At 42.8% G+C, this 25,271-nt stretch overlaps 1 protein-coding gene across 1 annotated transcript in view; it reads right to left on the bottom strand.

The window, feature by feature from the left end:
* LOC129144684 (uncharacterized) overlaps positions 1–14,017 on the bottom strand; it is a 113,636-nt gene extending 99,619 nt beyond the window's left edge. Inside the window, exons 1-5 of the mRNA XM_054687909.1 lie at positions 13,989–14,017; positions 13,367–13,415; positions 11,945–12,004; positions 10,107–10,425; positions 5,865–5,926 (exon numbers count right to left, since the gene is read on the bottom strand). Coding sequence (XP_054543884.1) covers positions 5,865–5,926; positions 10,107–10,425; positions 11,945–12,004; positions 13,367–13,415; positions 13,989–14,017 — 519 coding nt within the window. The remainder of the gene's footprint in view (positions 1–5,864; positions 5,927–10,106; positions 10,426–11,944; positions 12,005–13,366; positions 13,416–13,988) is intronic.
* Positions 14,018–25,271: the final 11,254 nt, after the last annotated feature.

The raw sequence follows: 25,271 nt of genomic DNA, 5'->3' as shown, positions 1-25,271 counted from the left end.
AGAAAGGAGAAAAGACAAGTAATCTGGAGATTTTCTTGATGTCATGGCTCTCAGACAAGAGGTCTCAGTCACAGATGAAAAACTAGTTATTCTAAATCAAACTGATACGAAGGGAAATAAAACAGGAAGACAAAAATCCCTTACCCATGTGAAGGACATCATCATAACCATTCACACCACTGGAGAGAAGAAATAGAACATTACCCAAAGAGAGAGAGAAATCAGTTGGTCCTAGTAAACCTCAATTTTTTTCTGAGAGACATATGTTCTGGGAGATTCTTTCTAACCTTTCTTTGGGATCAATTGGCAGCTTGTGGCCTGTTGTCCTTAAGCACTAAAGAATCCTGACTTTTCTAGATGTCTTAATGCCTGAGTTTCACCCCAAGTTTAGCTTCCAAAGACCTGAGAGATAAACATGATCACAAGACTTGTATATCACCACAGGAGGGCAAACACTCAGTCAGGGATTCTCAAAGTGTGTCCCAGAGACTCACAATTTAAAGTCAGTTTCACTTAAAAATCTGTGATGAATCAGAAAAAATAGTAACTCTATTAAATGACAACTATGAGTATGTATCTTCCATAAGCTCTATGTTAAGACAGGAAGTATACATAAAGCATGTCTGCTCTTGAGATTGTCACAAGGAAAAGCACTTGTACATTTAATTTTGAGCTGAACTAGCTGCTTTTTTATAGAACATGTTTACTTGACATGACAGACAAACAAGTTGGCAGATATTTTCTCAACAACCAATCCAGTGAGCCTGTCATTTCAAGGAAACCTGGCAGTATTTGTTAGCAACAATAAAAAATTTGAGCTCTCAAGCAAAAAGCTAGAATTCTGGAAAACTTTTATCCACTATGAAGACTTGTGGCAGGCTTTGGGGACTTGCTCTGGGCCAATCCTGCTTGGGTGGACTTTTAACAAATTCCAAATATGTAAAGAGTTTTCTGGTGAGATGAGTGGCAACAAACAATTTGGATTTTGGGGTATCATTTAACAAACTATCAACATTTGGAAAGAGCTGCAAACTTAGTGACCCAATATGTTCCAAGTTATCAATGTGTCATGCTACAAAATCATATGTGGATAAGAGAGCAAAGTACAAGACAGATCAGTGGGGTTTTTAACGTGTAGAATACATTCAATGCCATGTTCTCAGCTTTAACATTGCAAATAACCTTTAAGAAACTACCTCTTTATGACATGTGACTTAGTATCAAAGAATATTCACAATTATCTGAAAAGACTAACAAAATACCTCTCCCTTTACCAACAACACATCTGGCTGAGCTCAGATTTTCTTCTCATGCTTCAGCCAACAGATTGAATACAGAAGTAGATATTAAAATCTAGTTGTTTCCAGACATAAATATTTGTAAAAATGTGAAATAATGCCATTCTTCTCACTAAATGTTTTGTTTGGCTAATTTATTTCTTTTTCATAAAGCATCTATTATTCATGTTACTATGTAATTGGCTTACTATTTTCTTAAATGAATACATCTTAAATATCTATTTTAATTTCTAATATGGTAAATATTAACAATCAAAAATTTAGAATTCTCAGTAATATTTAATAGTGTAAAGGGAACTGAGGCCAAAAAGAATGAGAACTGCTCTCTAGGTAGAGGGTTTAGGTGATTTATAAAGGGCTTTGTTTAATATGTAACAAAGGACCAGTGCAAGGTTAGAAGATTAACATTGTCCTATCCTGGAGCCTGGCCATCTTCAGGCCCCGTCCTTATGTAAAGGAGCTAAGAATACTTCTATTCAAGCTTCATTCTTTTGCAGGTAGCGACCCAGTTTTCCCAGCACCATTTATTAAACAAACTTTCTTTGCTCCAGTGCATATTCTTTGCTCCTTTGTCAAATATTAGTTGACCATAAATCTGTGGGTTTATTTCTGGATTTTTCTGTTCGATTCCATTGGTCTGTGTGTCTGTTCTTATTCCAATACCATGCAGTTTTGATGATTATGGCTTTGTAACATAGTTTGAAGTCTGGGAGTGTGATGCCTCCATTCCCTTCTTTTTTTTTTTTTTCAGGAGAGCTTTGGCTATTTGGGGTTTTTGGTGATTCCATATGAAATTTATCAATAATTGTTCTATTTCTTTGAAGAATGTCATTGAAATTTTTATTGGAATAGCATTGAATCTGTATATTGCTTTTGGTAGGATGGCCATTTTGATAATGTTAATTCTTCCAATCCATGAGTAGGGGATGTCTTTCCATTTCTTTGTGTCTTCTATTTCTTTTAACAGTGTTTTATAGTTTTCTTTGTATAGGTCCTTTACCTCAACTCAAAATGGATTAAAGAACTAGACATAAGACCACAAACCATAAAATACATAGCAAAAAATATAGGCAAAACACTACATGACATGCACATTAAAGACAACTTTACAGACACATCATCCAAAGCAGTGATAGTGAAGGCAAAGATAAACAGTTGGGACTACATTAAATTAAAGAGCTTCTGCACAGCAAAAGAGACAATAACCAAAACAGAGAGAAACCCCACCAACTGGGAGAACATTTTTGCACACAACACTAATGATAAAGGACTGATCACAAAAATCTACAAAGAGCTGATGAGACTCAACAAAAACAAAGAAAATAATCCAGTCAAAAAATGGGCAGAAGAGCTAAAAAGAAACTTCTCTGAAGAAGAAATGCAAATGGCCAACAGGCATATGAAAAAATGTTCAACATCACCTGTAATCATGGAAATGCAAATCAAAACTACAATGAGATACCATCTTACACCATTGAGAATGGCACATATTAAAAAAACTAGCAACAACAAATGTTGGCGAGGTTGTGGAGAAAAAGGAACTCTCCTGCACTGCTGGTGGGAGTGCAAACTGGTCCAACCACTATGGAGAGCTGTGTGGAGATTTCTGGACCTACTAAACATAGAGCTTCCATATGATCCAGCAATTCCACTCCTAGGTATTTACCCAAAGGACACAGAAACATTAATTCCAAAGGGCACCAGCATGCCTATGTTTATAGCAGCACTGTTTACAATAGCTAAGCTTTGGAAACAACCCAAATGCCCAAAAATAGATGACTGGATCAAGAAGATGTGGTACATATACACCATGAAATATTACTCAGCAATCAAAAAAGATAAACACATGCAGTTTGCAGCAACATGGATGGAGCTAGAAGGGATCATGCTCAGCGAAATAAGCCAGAAAGAAAAAGAAAAATACCGGATGGTCTCACTCATAGCAGGAATTTAGAAAACCTAAATAAGAGACCAGGAAAAAGACTAATCAATACAAAGTAAAAATCAAAATCAACAAGCAACTATAAACCAGAGACACACTATGGGGCCGGGGTGGGGAGGGGAGGGGGCGGGCACGGGAAAGGAAAGACTAAAGTCAAAATAAGGGGAGGGCAATTGTATGGGGAATATAACCATAATGAAAATGCATACATTGTGCAAAGATGAAAAATGATGTAAGAATTATATAAAATAATTTTTTTAAAAAAAATAATACTTCTATTCAAAACAGAAGCCATCTTAACACATTGTATTTAAATATCAACACAATGGCCTCCCTGCAGCAAAATGTAAGTGCCCAAGTGGGTAAGAATCATAACTTCTTCTCTTTTGTGTCTGCTTCTTTTATTTCTGCTAAATACCTTACAAAGGATAAATACTTTATAATAATGAAGCTCCTAAGGGGTTATGTTCTGAAGATGCACTCAATCTGTTATTGCAGTATTGTACTTACGTAGCCTGGAATGAAGTATACTCTGCCTCCTTCAGGGTCTTTCTGTTCAACCAAAAGGGCCCTGAGGGGAAAGGACTTCTAAGGATGTCTAACTAGTGAGTCAGACCAACCCAATGTGACTTTGCATCTAGATTTACTGTCAAATTCCCCACAAGGCAATTATTTGTCAGTCTACAACACACTGACACAAATTAACATGGATAGCAAATAGAGAGGAGGCAGTTGAGTTTAATAATCTTACATTTGTACAATATGTCAGCCTTTCAAATCATTTACACCTCTCAGTGTATTCTCACAACAAACACACTGTAAGATAGGGTGGCCTTTATTAATTTGCATTAACCAATAAGCATACAGACAAGGATAGAGAAAATCACCCACCTACACCCCTCCCCCCACCCCCAACAGCTTGCAGCATGTCAGAATGGGACGCAGGTCTCCAGACTCCCACAACCTTTGTTCTCTTTTCACTCCCCTGTTCAAACTCTGAGTCTCACTGACATTTTTGTTTTTAAAGGAGCGTGAAGACCAGCAGCCATCTTTGCTCTCACATTGTTTCTTTTACACTATGCTCTAGCTCTTTGATTCAGAGTAGTTCATTTTTATAAAATAAATTGCATCCCTGTCTGGAATATTTTCATTTTTAAAAATGTCTATATATCCATGGTATTCCTTATTGATACCACCATAAATCACAATTCATAACAACTTGGCCAAAAACAAGTAAACTTCGCTCTAGGATACAGTGATGAAATTATCTGCCCTTTGTTATGCTTTGCCTAGTAATATGTGCCAGAGTGCTAAAGTTATAACATACAGAAATATATATTCTGGCAGTACCTGTTCTCATTCTCCAGATGGCTAGATACAGATCAAGCCTGGGTGCACTTTTCCAAAAATACTTTGCCGTTAGAAAAGGTATAGGCACTAAAATCCATGACACTCCAGATTTTCAGGGCTTTCTACTTCAATATCACTCGTTATTTCAGGTGTCTGGAATAATAATTTAGGGTATAGAGCGCTGTCATACAGAACACCAATGGAAAGCCTCTAAGATTCTATGAAACACACTAATGTTCATATACAAGCTTGCTTGTTTTTGCTTCCAGGCTATAACCACACACGGTATCTTCTTAAGAAACCACAGACATGAGGGTGGGGGGCGGGATTTCAAGTAGGGTTATATTTGTATTCAGATCCAATGACCAAGTCCTGACTGTTTCACAGTCAGCCCCTCAACTCCACCATGTCAAGCCACAGACACCAAAGCAAGCTGAGTGCACTCACCTGAGGTGAGTGCTGCCATTTTGAGAATCAGCCTTCTAGAGATGCACATCTAGCTGAGGTCCTTTAAGATCTGTGATTCATTTCATGACTCTTAATAAAAACAAGAAATGCTGGACTTGAGGCAGGGCTATTTCTTTAAACCCTAAGGTCATCAGTGATCTCAGTGATTGCTGAGAGATCTTTCTCCCTTCCCTCCTATTTCTTTTCCCAGCTCTCAGTTTTCTCTCCTGCCAATGCCTCAGGTCCATCAGACAAGGATCGTCAATGAAATGGAGCCCAAAGCTTCCCAGTTGCTGACAACCAACCTGGGAAAGGGAAAGACCTGGGAGAGCCACACCCTAATTCTGTAGCTGACACTATCACACTTCTCAGCTGTTGGAAGCAGTGGCCTAGATGTCAACTCTTAAGGTCTTCCCAGCAGCTATTAGATGGATGTAGAACTTTGCCAAAGTATTACTAATGTGTTCTGAGACTAGGTTTTTGGAGAAAGGCCTAGGTTCAAATTCCAGCTATGTTTTCATAGGGGAAGGAGGGGGTTTTTCAGGCTTTTATTGGGCTTTCACCAGGTACACAGCAGGCAGGGGTGCCGGTGAATCTTCACTCTTTCTGGGCTCTCTGGTGTTCCTGTGGTCTCTGCTTCTCTACTGGTGCTGTTCTCATTTTCTTGTTCCCCGTCACGCCACCCTTATAAGCCCAGTCTCAGCTCAGGTGTACCCACCTATGCATGCCCACACCCTACTCCAGGTGCCCGCCATCAGGCATGATGCAGGGGTCCATCATTAATGCCAATTGCAGGAGGATGGAAAAGCCTGATAATTTTTACTTACCCTATAGTCTTCAATATGGCCCTTCGACAAGCTGCTTAACCCCTGAGCCTCAGTTTTTTCAACTGTAAATGGAGGACAAAAATACCTTTTTGTTAATATTAAAAAGATATTTATGTAAAGTTCCTGAAACAAGGCATGGAATGTAAATACAGTTTCAGTGTTTTCTATATCCTTGTCAAAATTAAAGGAAGACAATCAAGTTGGTCAAATGGAATAACAGCTTCTCTTAATCCTGTCTCTAATCTTTTTGCTACGGACTTTTCACATTATATTCACTTATTCAGCGGAAGCTATTACACCTGGACTTCTAAGAATCAAGATTTACAGTCAGCTGAATTCACACCTTTTTCCTTGCTAAGGAGGAAGGTATTGACAAGTGTGGAAAGACTGGCCCTCCCAAGCACAGGTTAAATCTATGACTCTGAAGCTGGCTACACATTGGAATCACTTGTAGAGCTGTGAAAAAATATAAGGTAATCCCCTCCCGCCCTCTGAGACTGATTGAATTGACTTAGGAGGCAACCTGGGCATTTGTATTTTTTAAAGGTTCAACAGCTGACTCAAGCATGCAAAGGACTGAGGGCCACTGAGGACCAGGTGAAAGGCACATGAGCTACCCCAGCGGGAACTTTGACTTCCCTGTGGGCGCCCTGCTAAAGGTTGATTCGTGACAATGTGCTTGTTTTCTTGTGAGTGGCAGTAACACCGATCAGAAATTATTAGAGGGGAACTTCTTCTAGTCACTTATTCACATTTTGAATTTTTAATTCAGCACAAAAGCCTCAACCACCTTTTTATTCTGTGCCCAGAAAATACAGCCTCTCCACTGTTGATGGTGAGCTGTGATTTGCAGTGATATGTCGGCTCTTGTTCTGTGTTATGCATAGGGTAAAGTAAAAGCATCAGGCTTTTCTGCCCTCCCACCATCAGGATAGATGACGGAACCCTGTGGTCCTGAATGCATGCCTGATGGCGGGCACCTGGAGTAGGGTGTGGGCATAGGTAGATGGGATTCACCTGGGCTGAGACTGGGCTTTTAAGGTCAGTGTCACGGAGATGCCAGTAGAAGTGGAGAAAGAAGCAGAGAAGCAGAACGGAAGAAGCACGAGTAGATGCAGAGACCACCAGAGAACGCCAGAGAGCCCAGAAAGAGTGAAGACTTGCTGAGGGCTGGGAGGCCTGCCAACCTCCCAGCCAGCACCCCTAAATAAATCCCAATAAAAGCCTGCAAAAGCCACTGAGGGCTCCAGAATTCTCCTTCACCTGTCTGCTGGATCATAGAACACCTGCTCCGTGTCCTTCCTGCCCTTTACATATGCTTGTCTTGGGACATCTGGGGCTTGTAATTGGTGCTACTTTTACCTATAATCTATTTCAGTAGCACTTATTTCTGATTCCAGACTGTAAAGGCAGGAACGGGCCCAGTGCAGGTTTTCTGATCCCATGCAGACTGGGTAAAGGAGGAGTCAGAGTCTTCAGTGGTTTTGCAGGTCTTTTATTGGGGTTCAGCGGATACGTGCAAGGCAGGGGTGCTGGCTGGGAGGCCTGCCAGCCTCCCAGCCAGCAAGTCTTCACTCTATCTGGGCTCTCTGGAGTTCGTTCTGCTGCTTCTCGGCTTCTCTTTCGGCTTCGGCTTCGGCTTCTACTGCTGCTGCTTGCGTCCCCGTGACACTGCCCTTAAAAGCAGTCTTATCCCAGGTGATAAGACAGGTATCCCATCTACCTATGCCCACACCCTACTCCAGGTGCCCGCCATCAGGCATGCATTCAGGACAAGGATCCATCATCTATCCTGATGGCGGAAGGGCAGAAAAGCCTGACATTTTCTTTACCCTACACAGACCATCCAACAACAATAATTGGTGAAACTCTAAAATATTCAAGCAAAGAAGAAAGTATCTTTTATCTCCTCTCCAAGTAAGAATTAGGTTTTATAACAAAGTGAAAAGAATCTCTGATTTTATTCTCTAGACCCTCTTGTACAGAATATGAACCGGGGAAGGGAGATATGTGGGGTGATGGTGGGCTGGGGGGGGTCGTTAAAGCAAGGGTAGGTACAGTCGAAGGAATAAGAGTCCATTAGAAGGGCCTCCCCAGTGGCGCAGCAGTTGAGCGCTGGGCTGCGAAGCTGCCCGCAGCCTCTGCAGCGCCGGTTCAATCCCCATGTGCTCCCCGGCCACTGGAGGAGGGTCGCGCATGGCGCGCAGACCTCCCCTGCCGCCCGCTGCTCCCCTCAGCAGTGTACTTCGTCAGTCAGCCTGTTCTGTTCCCCGCTCTGGCTCTGGTGAATTCTCTCACCCTCCCGTGCTTCTGACTGTACCCAGTGCTTATATAAATAAATAAATAAATCTTTAAAAAAAAAAAGTCCATTAGAAGACTTTTCAGACAGATGCATTTTATAGTTTATGCTACTAGAGCAGTGGCTGGAATACCAACATCTGGGCAAAAAGAAATTCGAATCAGGAGAATGCCCTAGCTTTTTCCAGACTTTACTCAAGGAATCCTAGTTATATGATCACAGCTGGGGCTATGACTTTTAATAAGTGCTGCCACCTCTGGAGAAGGCATCTCATCCCCACACCACTCCTTAGTGGAGCAGTTATCACAACACAAACTACAGATAAGAAAACAAACCTCAACCAAGGTCAAGCTCAAATCCACACCTTCCATGTTCAGTGCCTTTTCCAGGACCCCACATGTGGTTAACATGACGCTATTTTCTTGACAGCACAAGCTTCATTCACAGTTGGAGCACAGTAAATGTAAATTAAAATGGATGCACTGAAATCACAGCAGCGGTGGCCCATCATTCTTGGCTAAATTTCCACACTCTAGCTAAGCTCTCTGAGCACCTGACAGCCTAGCTAATCTGACTGAGCATTAATGGACTTGCTTCCCACCTCAGTGAAAAAGTCATTATTTGTTTTCAAATATAATCAATAACGATTTGCCACATGCACTTCTTTATCTTAGGTCAAGCTTGAATCTCTTACCCTCAGACTCAAACCTCTTGCCAGCCAGACCTGGCAACATCTAGACACTACTTCACATTACCCTTTTTTTTCCTGAATTCTCCCTCAACCACCTATAAAAACACTGCTTCTGAAGATAGCAAGATCATGCTGTCTCATCTTGGCAAAGGATGGGAGTGCGCTATAGAGGCAGGAATGGCCACGGAGCAGGTTTTCTGATCCAGCAGACCGGGTAAAGGAGGAGAGTCCTGGAGCCCTCAGTGGCTTTTGCAGGTCTTTTATTTAGATTTACCAGGCATATGACAGGCAGGGGTGCTGGGGGGCCGGGAGGCTGGCAGTCCTCCCAGCCCCCAGCAAATCCTCACTCTATCTGGGCTCTCTGGCATTCTCCCTGCTTCTCTTCTTCTCTCAGCTTCCGTTCATTCTTGGTTTCTTCTTCTGCTGGCATCCCCGTGACACCGCCCTTATAAACCCAGTCTCTCAGCCCAGGTGTACCCACTTCAGGTGCCCGCCATCAGGCATGCATTCAGGATCACAGGGTTCCCTCATCTATCCTAATGGTGGGAGGGCAGAAAAGCCTGATATTTTTTCCTTACCCTACAGCGCCCACTCCCCTCCACACTCTGTCTCAGATGTTACACAGAGATGAGAGGACCACCGGCCCAACGGCTTCACAGATACCACAGAGGCAGCCCTGAGCATCTACCCCATAGACAGAGAGAGTCAGGGAAGTGGAAGACTCCATCCCACCACCCACACCTCTGCTTCCAGGAGTTTATAATCAAATGAGGTAGGAGGAAGGTGGAAACCAACAGTTTCTGATCCTCTGGGCACACCAGAATTACTGGGCTCCATCCCCAGACATGCTAATTCAATTTGTCTGCGACTGTACTCAGCCATCAGAAGCCGCTTAATGATGCCAGGTGTTTCTAATGTGAAGCCAAGCTTCAGATCCACTGAATCAGACAAACACAACCCAAATAGCAGAGCATGGGCAGTGCGCCCCAGCAGTCACGTGGATGTGTCTTGTTTCAACAGTGTTTGGATGGAACAGACCCTGGGACACCCCTTCTTTCAGCCTCTGACCACCCCCCAACCTCTCTTCCCACCACAATGGGCAGAACCATCTTTTCTGCCATCCAGTGCCTCCCAGACCCGCCAACGCTGTTTTTTGTTTTGTTTTTTGTGAGCTTAGCTCCTTATTGCTGATCAACTGCGAGCTCCCACATTCAGAATTATTACCCCCAAGGCGGAGGCCTCCTGTACCCACCTCTCTCTCCGCTTCTGGGCCTACACTGGCCTCTTATTCCAATAACTGGGAAAGGAGAAACAGGGGGCACCCAGAGTCTTTCGAAAACGCCAAGTTGCCCGGCGGCCACAGGCTCTCCCAAGAGAACAGAAATTGCCCCAGCGCGATTGGGGCAAAACTCCGGGAGCTGGACCAGCCCGTTTGGATCTGCGCGCCCTGCGTTCTGCCCGCACAACCGCCCTCTCAGTCGTTTGCGGGCAGGCGGCCCGCGGGGCCAGCAGGGGAGTCTCCGGAAGGTGAGCGGCCACAATACTAAGTCCCACAGGGGGCCGGCCTCCTTCTAAAGGTTCATCCTCAACCCAACCAGAACCCTCCTGAGCCCAGTGACCTTTGAAGACCAAACAGAACGGACCAAATAGAAGCAATAAAGTTTTTTTTTGCAGGAAAGAAAACGAGAGAGATGTGATATTCACTCATCTGAAGGTGCCACAGCATTGCTGCTTCGAGAGGGCGCTACGCTAGTTCCGGGGGCTGTGGGCAGGGGGTATTTCCATTACCACTGAGCTGTTGAGAAGCAAGTGAGAAAAACTTGGGGAAAGGAGCTCTGGGGGTATCTGGGAGGAGGAAGTGGCCTGTGCAAGTCTTGGCCTTGAAATAAGTTGTGTGCGGTGGGCAGAAAAGGTACACACCTTGCTTGAGAGCAGGGGGCTCAGGGGAGCCGAGATCTCTTATTTGGAGTTATTATAAACTCACTCAAGAGAAAATTGTGAGTTATTTATTCCAAACTGAGTCCTTTTGGATCATTCTTTTCTTGATCTGAGGGTTTTCCTAGAGTGGTAGCTATGGCAACCATCCCTAAATTGTTCAAATCCCAGTCAGAAGTGGAAATCACTCCCTTAGCAGCTGTCTTCTTCCACCTAGGTAGCAGGGAGGTAGTCTTATCAAACAGCTACTATGCACATATGGTATTTCTCTTTACCACAGGCCAGCACTTAGCTCATATTACCCTTGACAAAATGAAATTCTTTCAGAGGACCTCAATTTCTCTCATAGTTCTTTCTGACTTTCGAGAGCTCGAGGCTAGTCCTGAATAATCATATAATATATGCCTTAGAATAAGAATCAATTTCCTGATTGATAATTTACCCAACAAACAGCAAAACTCAGAGGATATTAATCAAAAATCAGAGGATATTAATCACATATATTTACATGTAGCATCAAAAACATCTCTGTGAGTCCAGATTTATCACAAGCAGCCGGGTTACACAAAACCTTTATAAAGTCAGTCAGGAAAAGCAGAATAATGGCAACTCCCGGTTATGTTTCAAATCAGAAATCACCTGCTGGGGCCAATGAGATGCCAGGTACACAGCTCAATGTCTGAAGTGAGACATAAAAAATAAATTCAAAACATCTGAACAATGCTATTAAAACATGTACACATCCCTAATAAAAGACTCTGAGGGGCCAAAAGAAACTCATTTATCCTGAAAGGGCTGAGCAGGGTTTCCTGGAGGAGCTGACATGTGAGCTGGGGTTTTGCAAAGCACCAACCTTACTAGACAAGACACAGGGGAGACGGCGATGCATGTGAGGCAGAGAAGCATGGCGACTGCTTCAGGAATGCGAGGTGTTCTGAGCAGCTGAAACAGGCAGCATGGTAAGAAGGGAGGTCTTCACTGGCTTGGAAGGCATCGCATAGGCAGTAGGGGAGGAAGCCCACGGGGAGTTCTAGAAAAGGTGTGATAATAACAAGATTTGGTATCTAGAAAGATAAATCTGGTTGAAATGTGGAGAATCAATTGAAGAGTGAAGAAACTGGTGAGGGAAAGGGACAGGTACCACTGTCTCCAAACCTTCCTCCAGAAGATGTGCAGATCACCCCCATAGATGTCATTGTCACAGTCCGGTGCATTCTAGGAAAGTCACACAGTACCATTAAAGTCTACATTTCTGTCCTCACCATCTGGGACTTGATTTAAATCAACTGATTCTTCAGAGACAATCGGCCCATTTTAATATAAGCCATTACTTGTGCACAAAAATTCTAAAACAAAGTATGAGGGAAAATAATCTGTGTTGAGTTCTCTGGTTTCTCAATACCTCAAAGTTCTCTTTCTCTCTTGTTATACAATGATCATTTCTGCCGCAGATATTCTCATATTATCTGAGCAGGTGAGAATACAACTCCTTGCAATGACAGAAACAACATCTAAAGTCATTTGATCCTGATTCTATAAACTATGGCAATAGAGTCGGGGTTTAATTTTTGAGGTTCTTGGCATCAAGCCTGCATTGGAGTGCAATGAAATTCAGCAGTCAAAGCTGTTCCCTTGAAATGAATTTCAGAAGAGTTAGAACTCTGCTCCCTATTCCCTTCTGGAACTATAAAAGTGCTTATTTATCTTTTTTCTTTCCTTTTTTTTTCCAGAAAGAAAAAAAAAATGATTGCATTGATCTACAGTTTCTTCTTTCTCTCTAAAGAAAGACCAATTGCTCTGAAGGTGTTTTGCACCCTTTCCTGTTTTAAATAATACCTCCCTTTGAAGCCAAAACAGACCCAACTGATTTTTCAGTTTAACCCCATGAGGAAAAACTGAGTCAGAATCAAGCCTTTCTGGAGAAAGAACTGATGTGTTTTCTATACACACAGGCTGGAAAACAAGAAACAATCACCTATCAGGCAATGAGAACACACAAGGAAGCAGATTGTCCCCTTGTCTCATAATATCAGGGCACCTCTGCACTGGGGGCTGGCGCCCCCATGGCCCCATCAGGCCTACTGTCATTTTTGGTTTTCCTGCCTATCTTCCCCACCACATCTGGGTCTTACTCTCCCCTGAATTGCACTGCCTGTCACAGTGGTTGGCACACAGTCAGAAGCAGAACTTCAATTAAAAGAGGGCCGTGTGGCTCTTCTAATTAGCAGCAGCTCTGTGTGGCTGCCGCAGGTAGATATGATTTTATCTAGTTCACTCAACAACCCACTTTATATATGGAAGGGATATCACCTACATTTTACATAAGGAAAACTGAAGCTCAGAATGTTTAGTTTAGTTGGATAGTTACTTACCCAGAGAGTCAGCAGGGATTGGAGCTCTGTCTTTTTGGCCCCAAGCCCATGCCCTTTCCATTCACCATGCTACCTCCAAAGGGGAGAACTGAGCTAAGGTAGGGTCTCCCTCTTGGGTTAGTTCTCCAAAGCCTAAGTAAGTTGTGGATTCGGCAAGATTATATTTTAAAGCAAATGTCCAAAGCAAATACAAATTTCTACTTACCTGCACTGTAAAAGTAAATATTTCTGTATTTCCATTTCCCAAAAGTCCTCTGTAAAACCAAGAGGAAACTTTTTAATACAACTTTAATTGACTCCTAGAGTCTGTCTCTCAAAAGATGGTCCACAGGCCAGCAGCTGAAGTATTTTTTTAATTGCTGAATCTCAGCATCCATACTACTGGATCAGATTCTACATTTTCATAAAATCAGGATTTCTATGTGCATAACAGTCTGAGAGGCACTGCCCTAGCCTCAACTCAATCTGGAAAATAGAGTAAAAATAAAGAATAGACAGGCCTCCCCGGTGGCGCAGCAGTTGAGTGCTGGGTTGCAAAACTGCCCGCAGCCTCTGCAGCGCCAGTTCGATCCCCGGCCACTGGGTGAGGGTCCCACATGGCGCGCGGACCTCTCCTGCTACCGGCTGCTCCCCTCAGCAGTGTACTTCGTCAGTCTGCCTGCTCTGCTCTCCCCTCTGGCTCTGGTGAATTCTCTCACCCTCCTGCGCCTCTGACTGTATCCAGTGCTAGTATCCTTAAATAAATAAATAAGTTTTAAAAAAATAAAGAATAGACACCTGTATTTGTGAGGGATATCCAGCTTATTAAAAACCTCTTGCCAACTTACTTTTGCTTCTTCACAAGCTGCTCCTTCATTTCCTCAGATGAACTGTGACGTAGTGACTGGGGACAGAGGCTGCGCCTGGACCATGCTGACACCACAGGCCTTGAGGTGGTGTGTATGAATGTCCTATACCTGTGTAACCGATAACCACACACTTAAAATAACTGACACGAATTTCTCACGGTTATGGAGACCAGCAGTCCAAAATTCATTTGTCTGGGCAGAAATCGAGGCCACACTCCCTCTGGAGGACCTAAGAAAAAATCGGTCCTGCCTCTTCTAGCTATTGGAAGCTGTCAGCATTCCTTGTATTATGGTGGCATCACTCCAATCTCTGCCCTTGTGGTCATATTTCCTCTTTTGTTTGTGTAGTAAGTCTCCCTCTGTACCCCTCCTATGAGGGTGCATTTATGGACCACCTGTTTTTCCGAGATAATCTCTCAATCTCAAAATCCTTAACTCAATCATATCTTGTGTCTAATAAGGTAATAGTTACCCTTTTGCCTTACAAGGTAGGAGTCACAGTTTCCCGGGATTAAAATGTCTTTTGAAGGGACATTACTCAGTACCAGAGAGCATTAAAGAAATTAAAGAATATTTTCAGAGTTAAACCCTAATTGATAACAGAGAAGTTAAGTAACTATCTTAAGGTCACACAGCTAAATAGTGGGTGAATCAGGTCTTAAAGAAGACCTAATTAAACTTCCTGATTTCTAGTAAAAAATGTTGTTTCTACCACACATGATGATAAATGGCACTGGAATCCTTTATATGCTGTAGATATTTTCAAGTGTTATTCAAGTATCCTTTAGTAGTTTCCCAATTAAAAAAATCTCCATTTGAAGACTTCTAGGAATGGTGAAAGAAAGGAGAGCCCTGCTAATACAGCTCACTGAAGTTCTCACCCATTTCTACTCCAGTGTTGTTTAGAGACTTCACAGTCCAGAATATAAAATATATGACTTATTTTCTGGGAAGAGGAGAACTGAAGATACAATAAACCACCAAACAGTGGTGGTTACAAAGCTTGTACAGGAAGTGTTCAGTGAGTACCTACTTTGAGCAGAACCACATCCAATCATTTGCCATGAAACAGAGGGAAGGGGTCAGCAGACCATTTTTTTTTTAAAGATTTATTCATTTATTCATTCATTTATTTATTTATTTATTTATTTATTTATTTATTTATACAAGCACTGGGTGCAGTCAGAAGTGCAGGAGGGTGAGAGAATTCACCAGAGCCAGAACAGGGAGCAGAACAGGCAGACTGACTAAGTACACTGCTGAGGGGAGCAGTGGGTGGCAGGAGAGGTCTGCATGCCATGTGGGACCATCGCCCGGCGGCCGGGGATCAAACTGGCACTGCAGAGGCTGTGGGCAGCTTCGCAACCCAGCGCTCAACTGCTGTGCCACCGGGGAGGCCCGACAAATTTTTTTTTAAAGATTTATTTATTTATTTGTTTATTTATTTATTTATTTATGTTTAGAAGAATTGGAGTATAGGCCAGAGGTGGTGGGGTGAGAGGATTCACTAGAGACAGAGTGGGGAGCAGAACAGGAGGATCTACTGAAATACACTGCTGAGGGGAGCAGTGGGTGAGATAGGAGAGGTCTGCTGTGTCATGTGGGTCAGCTCCCTGGCTGGGGATCGAACTCAAGCCACAGTGAGACTTAACCCCTAGGCCACCAGGGAGATCCCAGACAATTGCTTTCAACCTGCTCTATTACATGAGTGTAGACAAGGTAGGATATTTGTATCTGTGGGTCCTTGTGCCTTGGATGTGTGGGGCATAGTCTGGAAATAGGACTAGCTCGTGCTGGTGAACAAGTGAGGATAATAAGCAACGTTTTGGAGAATCCCCTTACCAAAACCTTTATGAAGTGAAAATTTTGCAACTTTGTGTCTCTATAAACCCTCTGTTAACATGTATTCATGCTGCCAGGGAGGTGGAACATAACAATCCATCAGTGGCAACACAGCAATTCCAAAACCCAAGAAAATTAAGCAGAGGTACCAGTAAGTTAGTGTTGATGGAAGAGGCAGAGGAAGATAGGAAGGGAGAGAGGTAGGAACGCAAACGAGCTGTGCAGAATGAGGTTGAACTCCTGCTGGGCCACCTCTTCGGAGATCAGGGGATAGATTAAGATGGAATGAAATTCACACAATGCTGCAGGGATTAATGTACCAAAGAAGAGAGAAAACTTGATTTCTGTTACAGTATAACATAGGGCGGCCCAAAGGAAAAGTCAGAGGCTATTTAGATAACTTGAAGAGCTCTTAGATTAGACAACAGGAGACTAGTGGGCTTTGCAATCTGTACTTACTTTAAAATCAATGACTGTCAACATGCTAGGTGCTAAAAATATGTCTATTCCCCCTTCTCCATTTTATAGACCTGAAAATATTGAAGTTGTAAGGGTGTTTCCACCTCTGCCACCCACTAAGTGTCAATTCAAAGGTGAAGCTGTTATAATTAGTCCTTTTCAAATGATTTTGACTTTCTTCTGTTGTCTTCCAAATTCAGGAATACAAAATCTGTTGAAGAACAACTTGCCTCTCTCAAAAAAATTTGTCTACTAATTATATCCTTCAGTTGAGCAACCTTGGCTGCTTTCCTATTATGAAATCATAAAAATCATTCCTTAACCTTCCTGGTTGTAGACGTGGGTAGTTACTCTTGAATTTTCCACTCTATCCAGAATGCTGAGGTCTCCAGATTGACTGTCTAACAAAAAAAGGGAAAGTATTAGGGCTCCCTGGTGGTGCAGCTGGTTGAGTGCAGCCCCGTGAAGCTGTCCACAGCCTCTGCAGTGCCGGTTTGATTCCCCGCCGGCCTGGGAGATTCCCACAAGGCGCGGCAGACCTCTCCTGTCTCACCCACTGCAACCCTCAGCAGTGTATTTCAGCCCTTCTGCCTGTTCTGCTCCCTGCTCTGTCTCTGGTGAATTCTGTCACCCCTCCACGCCTTGGCCTGTACCCCAGTGCTTGTAGAAATGAATGGATCTTTTTTTTTTTTTTTTTTTAAAAAGGGAAAGCAGGGTCTCCCCTAGTGGCACAGTGGTTGAGCGCTGGGCTGCGAAGCTGCCTGCAGCCTCTGCAGCGCCAGTTCGATCCCCTGTCACCAGCATGGGTCCCACATGGCGCGACAGACCTCTCCTGCCACCCACTGCTCCCCTCAGCAGTGTATTTCGTCAGTCTGCCTGTTCTGTTCCCTGCTCTGTCTCTGGTGAATTCTCTCACCCTCCCGTGCTTCTGACTGTACCCAGAGCTTGTATAAATAAATAAATAAATCTTTAAAAAAAAAAGGGAAAGCATTAGTTTCATTGATTTTGTACAGTTCCAGCCCAACACTGAAAGCTGACCCAAGGGAGCTGATCTTCACGCGCAAGCAGAAGTATTTGACAACAGCAATAGACAATGTCTACACTGACTCAGTCAGTGACAGCTCTCACCTCATTCCTGGGAAACAGAACCCTCCCCCGTCTGCTTATAGTAGCTACAGAGCCTGCTCACTGGGTTCTTGTGCTGACCTGTCCCCTGTACCCGAGTTTCCTCATCAGTTCCCAGGGCCAAGTCAAACGGTTGCTAACCTGATAGTGTTTCAGGTTAGAATGTCACCCTTCAATAGCCACAGTGGAATTTTGCTGCAAACACTTCAGGCAGAAGATAAGACCTGTTTAGCATTTTACCCAACCTCCGGGCGATAGCAAAAAGGATGCGCTCCATTTGTCAACGCTGATTGAAGTGATGACTTGTAGAGCAATGTTGGGGACGAGTGTGAGGCTACAAACCTGCTCAATGAGAGAGAATGTCATGATCAATTAGAATGGGCCAGCCAGCACAAAAGGCCACATATTTGCCAATCCCATTCAGATGAAGCCATCTTAAAATCTGACATCACTCAAAGTGTGCATTGGCAGAATTGTGGATGCTTGTTCCATATTAGTGTTTGAGCGCCTGTGAATCAGACAGTACCTCTTTTGTTCACTTCCTTCTGCAAGGAAACATTCTGTTGACAGTAATGCCTCTCAGGGGTGCTTGAAGATGAATGGGTTAATTTAAAAATATTTAGGGCTCTTCGAAAGAAAGGCACTACATAAATCTTGAGTAATCGTTACCATTATTGTCTCGATTAATGTATGACGAAATGGGTCTCTTAGGTCGTTGGATTTCAGTCTATGAGGTGTAAATAAGTGGCTACTATTGGGAGGCTAAGAAAAATGAACTAATAAAAATACCAGATAGGTTGAATATATTATTGAAGTGTTTAACATGCTCTGTTAACATCAGCTTGTCAACTGTTAACATTTCTGGCATGCTGGCAGAGAACACAGCACAGGAGTCATGATCTCTCCACCAATGATTTTGAACTTCTGATTTGAACTATATGCCTCACTGGACCATCATCCTGTGGTTATCATCATTGTTCCCAGTCACCTGAGTTTGCCCTGCATCCAAGCAGCAAGGAAAATGACTCACCAAAAATAATCCCACAGCTCAGCATTACCCTCAAAGCAGTAATTATAGGTACTGTGTAGATGATGTCCTGAACAGGAAGCAAGAGTCTGCAATGGCATAAAACATGTGTGTGTCACAGACTTTGTAGAAAATAAGGAGCAGGAAAAAACTGTCTTGAAAATGCTGTGTTATTAACACAGTGACAACAATGAAGAACAAACAAATAAAACTGCATTGGATGGATAATGACTGAGAAGCCCATAAAACTGGAGAGAGAAAATCCACGTTCTTGTCCTTGCTCTGCTCCTTCTTAGCTGGGCAGCCAGGAATATATCACTCTGCCTCTCTGTCTTCTCACTGGAGTAGGAAAAAAACTAGAATGAGTGATCTCTAAAGTCCTTCCAGTTCTTCCTATAAAGCCATGATTCTATTTTTAGGTATTAGGTCAGCTAGAAAAAAACAAACACCATATGATTTTACTTAAATGTACATTATAAATAATAACACCATGAACACCGAGTTCAGATACAGAAAACAAATTGTTGATTGCCGGAAACATGGGGGTAGGGGGAAAGATTGGCAAAATGGATGAACTTAGTCAAAAGCTACAAATTTTGGATGATAAAATAAGTAAGTATAGTGACTCTAATACTGTATTGTATGTTTGAAACTTGCTAAGAGGGCAGTACTTGAAATTTTTCATCACAGTCAAAAATTGTGACTGTATAATGTCAGATGATAACTAGATTTATTGTGATCATTTCACAATACATACAGATATTGAATCATTATGCTGAAACTAATTCATGTCACATGTCAATTACATCTCAGTTCTCTTAAAGGAGTACAGTCTGTGAGGCTCCTTCATGATAGCACACTTACTCCTCCCACTCTGGAAGCCTCAATTCTACAGCATGACTATTAGGGTTTGTTATGGGTTTGATTTTATCTGACCCTTGTTTTCTTTCTCTATATTCCACATATCAGTGACACCATCTGGTATTTGTCTTTCCCCTTCTGATTTGCTTCACTGAGCATAGTCCCCTCCACTTCTTCCATGTCACAAATGGTGACAGTTTATCTATTTTTCATAACTGAGTAGTATTCCATTGTGTGTATGTACTACATCTTCCTTATTAGAGTAGGAAGGGGGCCCAATGAATATGGTGAAGGAACATGGGTGGATTGCTGGTGGGTGTGGCAACATACACCTGTAGGGTATGATCCTATACCTCAAGTCATATACAGCTTTGTAAACCAATGCTGCCTTAATTAAAAAAAAAAATTGGGGGGAAAAATAAGACTTGTTTATAAAAAAAAAAAAACAAATAATAGGAGTGTTCCAGACCACTCCTTCAATGGACTGACCACACTCATGGCCTCAAGTGCCAGGAAGGAAGAGGGCAGTCTCCCTAAGCAGAGAGAGGCTCTTTCATCCTTCAGTGGTGAGCCAGTATTGGCAGGGACAGACATACCATATCTCTTAGACCAAGGAAGTTTCCTTCAAAGTCAAGGATCCCTTCTGGCCACTTTTGGGATCAGCACCCTGAACCTGGAAGACAGTGTTAAATTTGGCATTATACAGGCTAAGTTCCTGATAAATGGCAGTTTAAATAAATTAAAATGTAACTTAAGCTTTTGCAGAGCTTTAGCATGAATGGCCTCCAAAATGTGAAACAACTGTGGAAAAAACCCTCTGATTAAAGTTCCAAATCAGCAGACCTACTTCCAGCATTAGCGATCGTAGTCACTACACACCAATCTCTCATTCTGAGGCGCTCTCCAGAACTTTGTTTCCCGTATAAGAACAGAAGACCCTTGTAATTGCTTCAGCATTCAAATATTTTTTACCTTAAATCTTTTTTTTTAATTTTTTTAAAGATTTATTTATTTGTTTATATAAGCACTGGGTACAGTCAGAACGTGGGAGGGTGAGAGAACTCACCAGAGTCAGAGGGGAGAGCAGAGCAGGCAGAAGGACCGAGGTACACTGCTGAGGGGAGCAGCGGGCGGCAGGAGAGGTCTGCGCGCCATGTGGGACCCTCACCCGGTGGCCGGGGATCGAACCGGCGCTGCAGAGGCTGCGGGCAGCTTTGCAACCCAGCGCTCAACCACTGTGCCACCGGGGAGGCCCTTAAATCTTGTTTTAAATCATGTGGTTTCAAATTGGATTTTGAAAACTATTCCCCCATGATCTTCCAAAGTATTCACCTCATACCATGACCACCTGTGGATATGGTGCTTTCTGGTCCCAAGTGTACTTCCCGTCAGACTCTCTTACACCATTCTCCGAGGACACAACTCTAACCACCATCCCGTTACAAATCTGCCCTCTGAGGGTGGGTTGGCTGGTGCATCCCACCTGGATGCTTAGTTTGCTCTAAGGCCACCTCTGAGAACATCTACCCCCTTCATGTCCCCTGGGAAAATCTAAGGTTGACTTTGCCAAAAAGTTTTATACCAGCATTTATTTATGTTTTTTTCTAGGAGCTACAGGTGCAAAGGGAGAGCTATATTCACCATTGATTTCCCTTTTGAAACTCTAATAAACTTGATACAAACTCATGATAACGACATGGATTCTACATTTTTTTTTTATTTTTTAAAGAGGCATGTATTTTTATTTATTTTTTATTTATTTGTTTATTTGTTTTTTGTTTATACATGCACTGGGTACAGTCAGAAGTGCGGGAGGGTAAGAGAATTCACCGGAGCCAGAGCGGGGAACAGAGCAGGCAGAAGGACCGAAGTACACTGCTGAGGGGAGCAGCGGGCGGCAGGAGAGGTCTGCGCGCCATGTGGGACCCTCCTCTGGTGGCCTGGGAGCAGCCGGGGATCGAACCAGCGCCGCAGAGGCCACGGGCAGCTTTGCAACCCAGCGCTCAACCGCTGCGCCACCGGGAGGCCCCTGACATGGATTCTAAAACATATTACTACAATTGAGTTCTGAAGATTGACTTTTAAAAGAAGAAAAATATTGGATGGTTTCATTTATAGGAGAAATAGAGGGGAACCAAATAAGGGATCAGGAAAAAAAAATTGGCAACTATAAACCAGAGACATTCTGCAGGAGAGTGGGAGGGAATCAAAACAGGAGAGGGAAGAGCACAAGGGACTATGGTGATGGTGCATGGGTTAATTGGATTGAGAATTTTACAGGAACTACTCCTTACAGGAGAAAGCAAACATTGTACAAAAATGAACAATGATAATTATGTATAGATATATAAATATAAATTTTTTTTAAAAAAGCACAAGTCAGCAAAACTTCTTAAAGAGTCTGTGTTGCAGATTGGCTGGGCCAATTCTCAACCAAACTGCCAGATGTCAATGTCCCTATTCAATCTTCTGCCATCAACTTTCCTCTCTTGTATTATTGGGGGTCTCTTCTGCTCACTGAGGTGTCCGCAAAGGCTTTCCCATATTTTGTCAATATCCGAAAAAGAACTGACAGTCTACCACTGGCTCCTGGATGTGATCATGCTGCTTACCTTATTACCTTTTTTGAGTGTGTTTTATATTTTAAATATAATGAGTGAAAGCAAGGTTTTTTCTGTTGATGATAAAATTTGATGCGTTGGTAGAAGTTTGAGTATTTGAGGGGGTCAGGAGAAGGAGAAGCAAAAATCCCCAAGACCCACAAAGTGTTTCTTGTTTAAGGTATGTACCCCAGTGTGCACGCTATAACTCTAACATGTCTATGTGTATGCATGTGTGTGCACATATGTACACGGAGGCAGAATCTTGAACCTTATAATACTTAAGCTAAATGATGGTTGAAAATAGTAACAACTTACAGGTGAAGAACCTAAGAGGAAAGGACCATCAACTGACATATTGAAGCCTTGAGAATACACCCTGTGACATGAGAGGCAGGTCACCAATGCACAGCCATCCCCCCCACCCCCACGCTTATTTGCATCCCATCCACTCATGACACCTGTCCTTTCAACTCAGGTTTCTCAGAGTCTCAGCAACATTTCTTGGTCTTTTTCAAATGGGTCACGATGAGGCTAGATTGTTATTCTATTTGCAACTGATTAGATTAGAAAATTAGTTTGAGGAATTAGTATACTCTTCATCATCCCTAAGGAAGCACCAAGGAATACATTTGACCTTGTGAGCACTTGCCCAGGCCATTTTTCTACGCTATACCTCATTCCAGGCCCAGCATTATGGCTTTTTTTTGATGCGTCAACTGGGCTGGGCTAGTCTCCAGTTACTCGATTAAACATTAATCTAGATGTTGCTGTGAGAGTGCTTGGCAATTATGATTGAAGCCTCTAATTAGTTTACTAGAGATTATCCTGAAAAAGATACATGGGCCTAATCAATCAGTTGAAAGGCCTTTAAAGCAGGACTGAGACTTTCCCAAAAAAGAGAAGAAAGCTTCCTGGATATAGTATCCCCAGCCCATGCTTGTGATTTTCAGCTTCTCCATGATCTTCCAACCCTGAGGCCCTACCCTAATTACACAGAACAATCCCTTGTAATAAATGAATGGATGGATGGACGGATGGATGGATGGATGGATGGATGGTTGGATGGATGGATGGACGGATGGATGGTTGGATGGATGGATGGATGGCTAGACAAATAGGTAGAGACAGAGATTGATGGATGGATAGAGGAAGGAAGGAAAGAAGGAGGGAAGGAGGGAAGGGGAGAGGGAAGGAAGGCGTGGGATGATATGTAGACATGTAGGTATAGATATGACATATATAGGTATGTAAATATTTTGATAAATATTTTGATAAAGACCTTCTACTAAATGTGCTTCTCTAGTTTGAACTTTAACTAATAAAGACTTTGGTGTCAAGCTTTTGGCATCAAATGAGGTTTGAACACATGAAAACATGCTTAAGCCCTGACTAATATACTCAGGTTTTCCTGAAGTCCACAACTGCCAAACTTGAAGTAAAGCAATACAAAAACAAAAACAAAAGTGAGACTAAGAGAGAGGAAAATTGCCTCATTGTCATTCTCCCGTGGGCTTTGAAGAAAGGTTAGGAGGGATTTATATAAAGACTAAGTGACATTATAAAGAGAAAGTAATTACAAATGCAATAGCTCTATTCTTCTAAGCATCTGATTCCATAAAATACACAGTGCCCTACTCACAGAAAAAAAAAATCTGCCTTTATTCAAATGCCAGTGAATCTCACAATAAGTTGAATCCTACCAAGTTGAGTCATTTCTCAATAGAAGGAAGAAATATGGTCACAGTCTTGATGTCAACACCATTTGGCAGATAAAGGCCTTTAGAGCAGGACTGGTCTGGCAGATAAAAAAGAGCTGGTGACTGAGATTCTTGCCTTCTTGCCAATGCCTTTCCCACTAAAGCCCTTGTGCCACAAGTAGTCATTGTAAGAGTCTAGTCTATGTCTTTGTGGTTCTCTGTCTTCATTCCCATAAAGACAACCAAATTCATTGTCCTAGAAGTCATTCAGTCAACATATTTTTATTGATTCTCATTATATCCAGGTGCTTCCCTAGATGCTGAAGATAAGTTGTCCTCAAGAGCTTGCTTGTGGTTAGAGAACCCTTGTTTTTGGTTTACTTTTACATATATTTAACTGTATTGCTTTGCCTTGCTCTAGTCTATGAATAAGTAAATCATTTCAGAATCTGGTAAGGAGATAGACGAAAATGAAATTGGGTCATGGTGTGGAAGTGATGACAGGAGGCAAGGCGGGGTTGTCTAAGGTGCTAAGACCCTGAGGATAGGATGGAGGGAGTCAAGCCCAGATCTCAAGTGTGGAAGACTGCATGAAGAGTCACAAATTCTCCTCCTTAAGTCTATCCACTCGTCTATCTGGGTGGGTCATATGACCTGCTGTTGCCAATGGGCTGTAGAGCTCTGAAAAGCATACATGCACAAGGGCTCACCCCCTTATTGCTTCTGGGGACCTGTCTCTGGCAGCATGTAAAGATGCGAGGGCCAACCTGCTGGACAAGAGACACTTAGCCATTTGTCCCTGTTTTCTGACAGCCACCAGGACCACCAGCATGATGCATGAGATCAGCCAAACCTGTCAGACCCAGAAGACCACCTGGCCAAGCCACAGCTCATGAGCTAAATAAGTGGTTGTTGTTTTAAGTCATTAAGTTATGGAGTTTGATAGATAGCAAACACTGGTAGAGCTGGGTATGCACTTGTTACATTTGCAGTGGGACAGACGGAATTTTATAAAGTCCACTGTCTCCTTCAGCATTCAGTTTTATCCACACCTCCGTGAGCACGCCTTGTTATTCCCGACTTATGTTGGGAGACAGTTCTCTATGGGTGACTCACTTTTCTTCACATCTTGTAAGCAGAGATCTGACAGTCCTTGTTCCATAATATCTTTTCAAGGACATTTGTTTATTGAACAGCCTGGAATGACAGAGCCAGCGTAGCCCTCTAGAGCACAGGGCAGCCATGGCCACTGCCCCCAGCAAAGATCCCAGTCTCTAAGCTGCAGGTCCTCTCTGGTAACACTCCCCATTGCATGTGCAGATGTCACCTGGCCCTTTCGTGTCACCCTGTAAGCATTGGGCTTGGAAACAGATACAAGAATCGCCAACATTCTGGTCACTTTAATGCTGTGAGTAACAAAGTACCTTGAAACCCATTTAGGAATTTCCATGAAACTATGGCAGAATATACATGTAAAACTGCAAGAGGATAAAATCTTAGACCTTCACGGTTCTTAACATTAATCAAAACTTTTGTATTTAAAACTATCTGAAAAACTCACATTAGGGATGCTGCCTCATGTCTGTAAAGTTTCATTTCTCCACAAAGCACCTGGAAAAATATATTATATGCCTTCCCCCAGGAACTC

Source organism: Talpa occidentalis, unplaced genomic scaffold (assembly GCF_014898055.3).
Source record: "Talpa occidentalis isolate TD23 unplaced genomic scaffold, MPIMG_talOcc4v2.1 talOcc4.6, whole genome shotgun sequence".
In the NCBI taxonomy this organism is placed as follows: domain Eukaryota; kingdom Metazoa; phylum Chordata; class Mammalia; order Eulipotyphla; family Talpidae; genus Talpa; species Talpa occidentalis.
The sequence above is the reverse complement of the archived record's forward strand: the minus strand, read 5'-3'. Positions and strand labels throughout refer to the sequence as shown.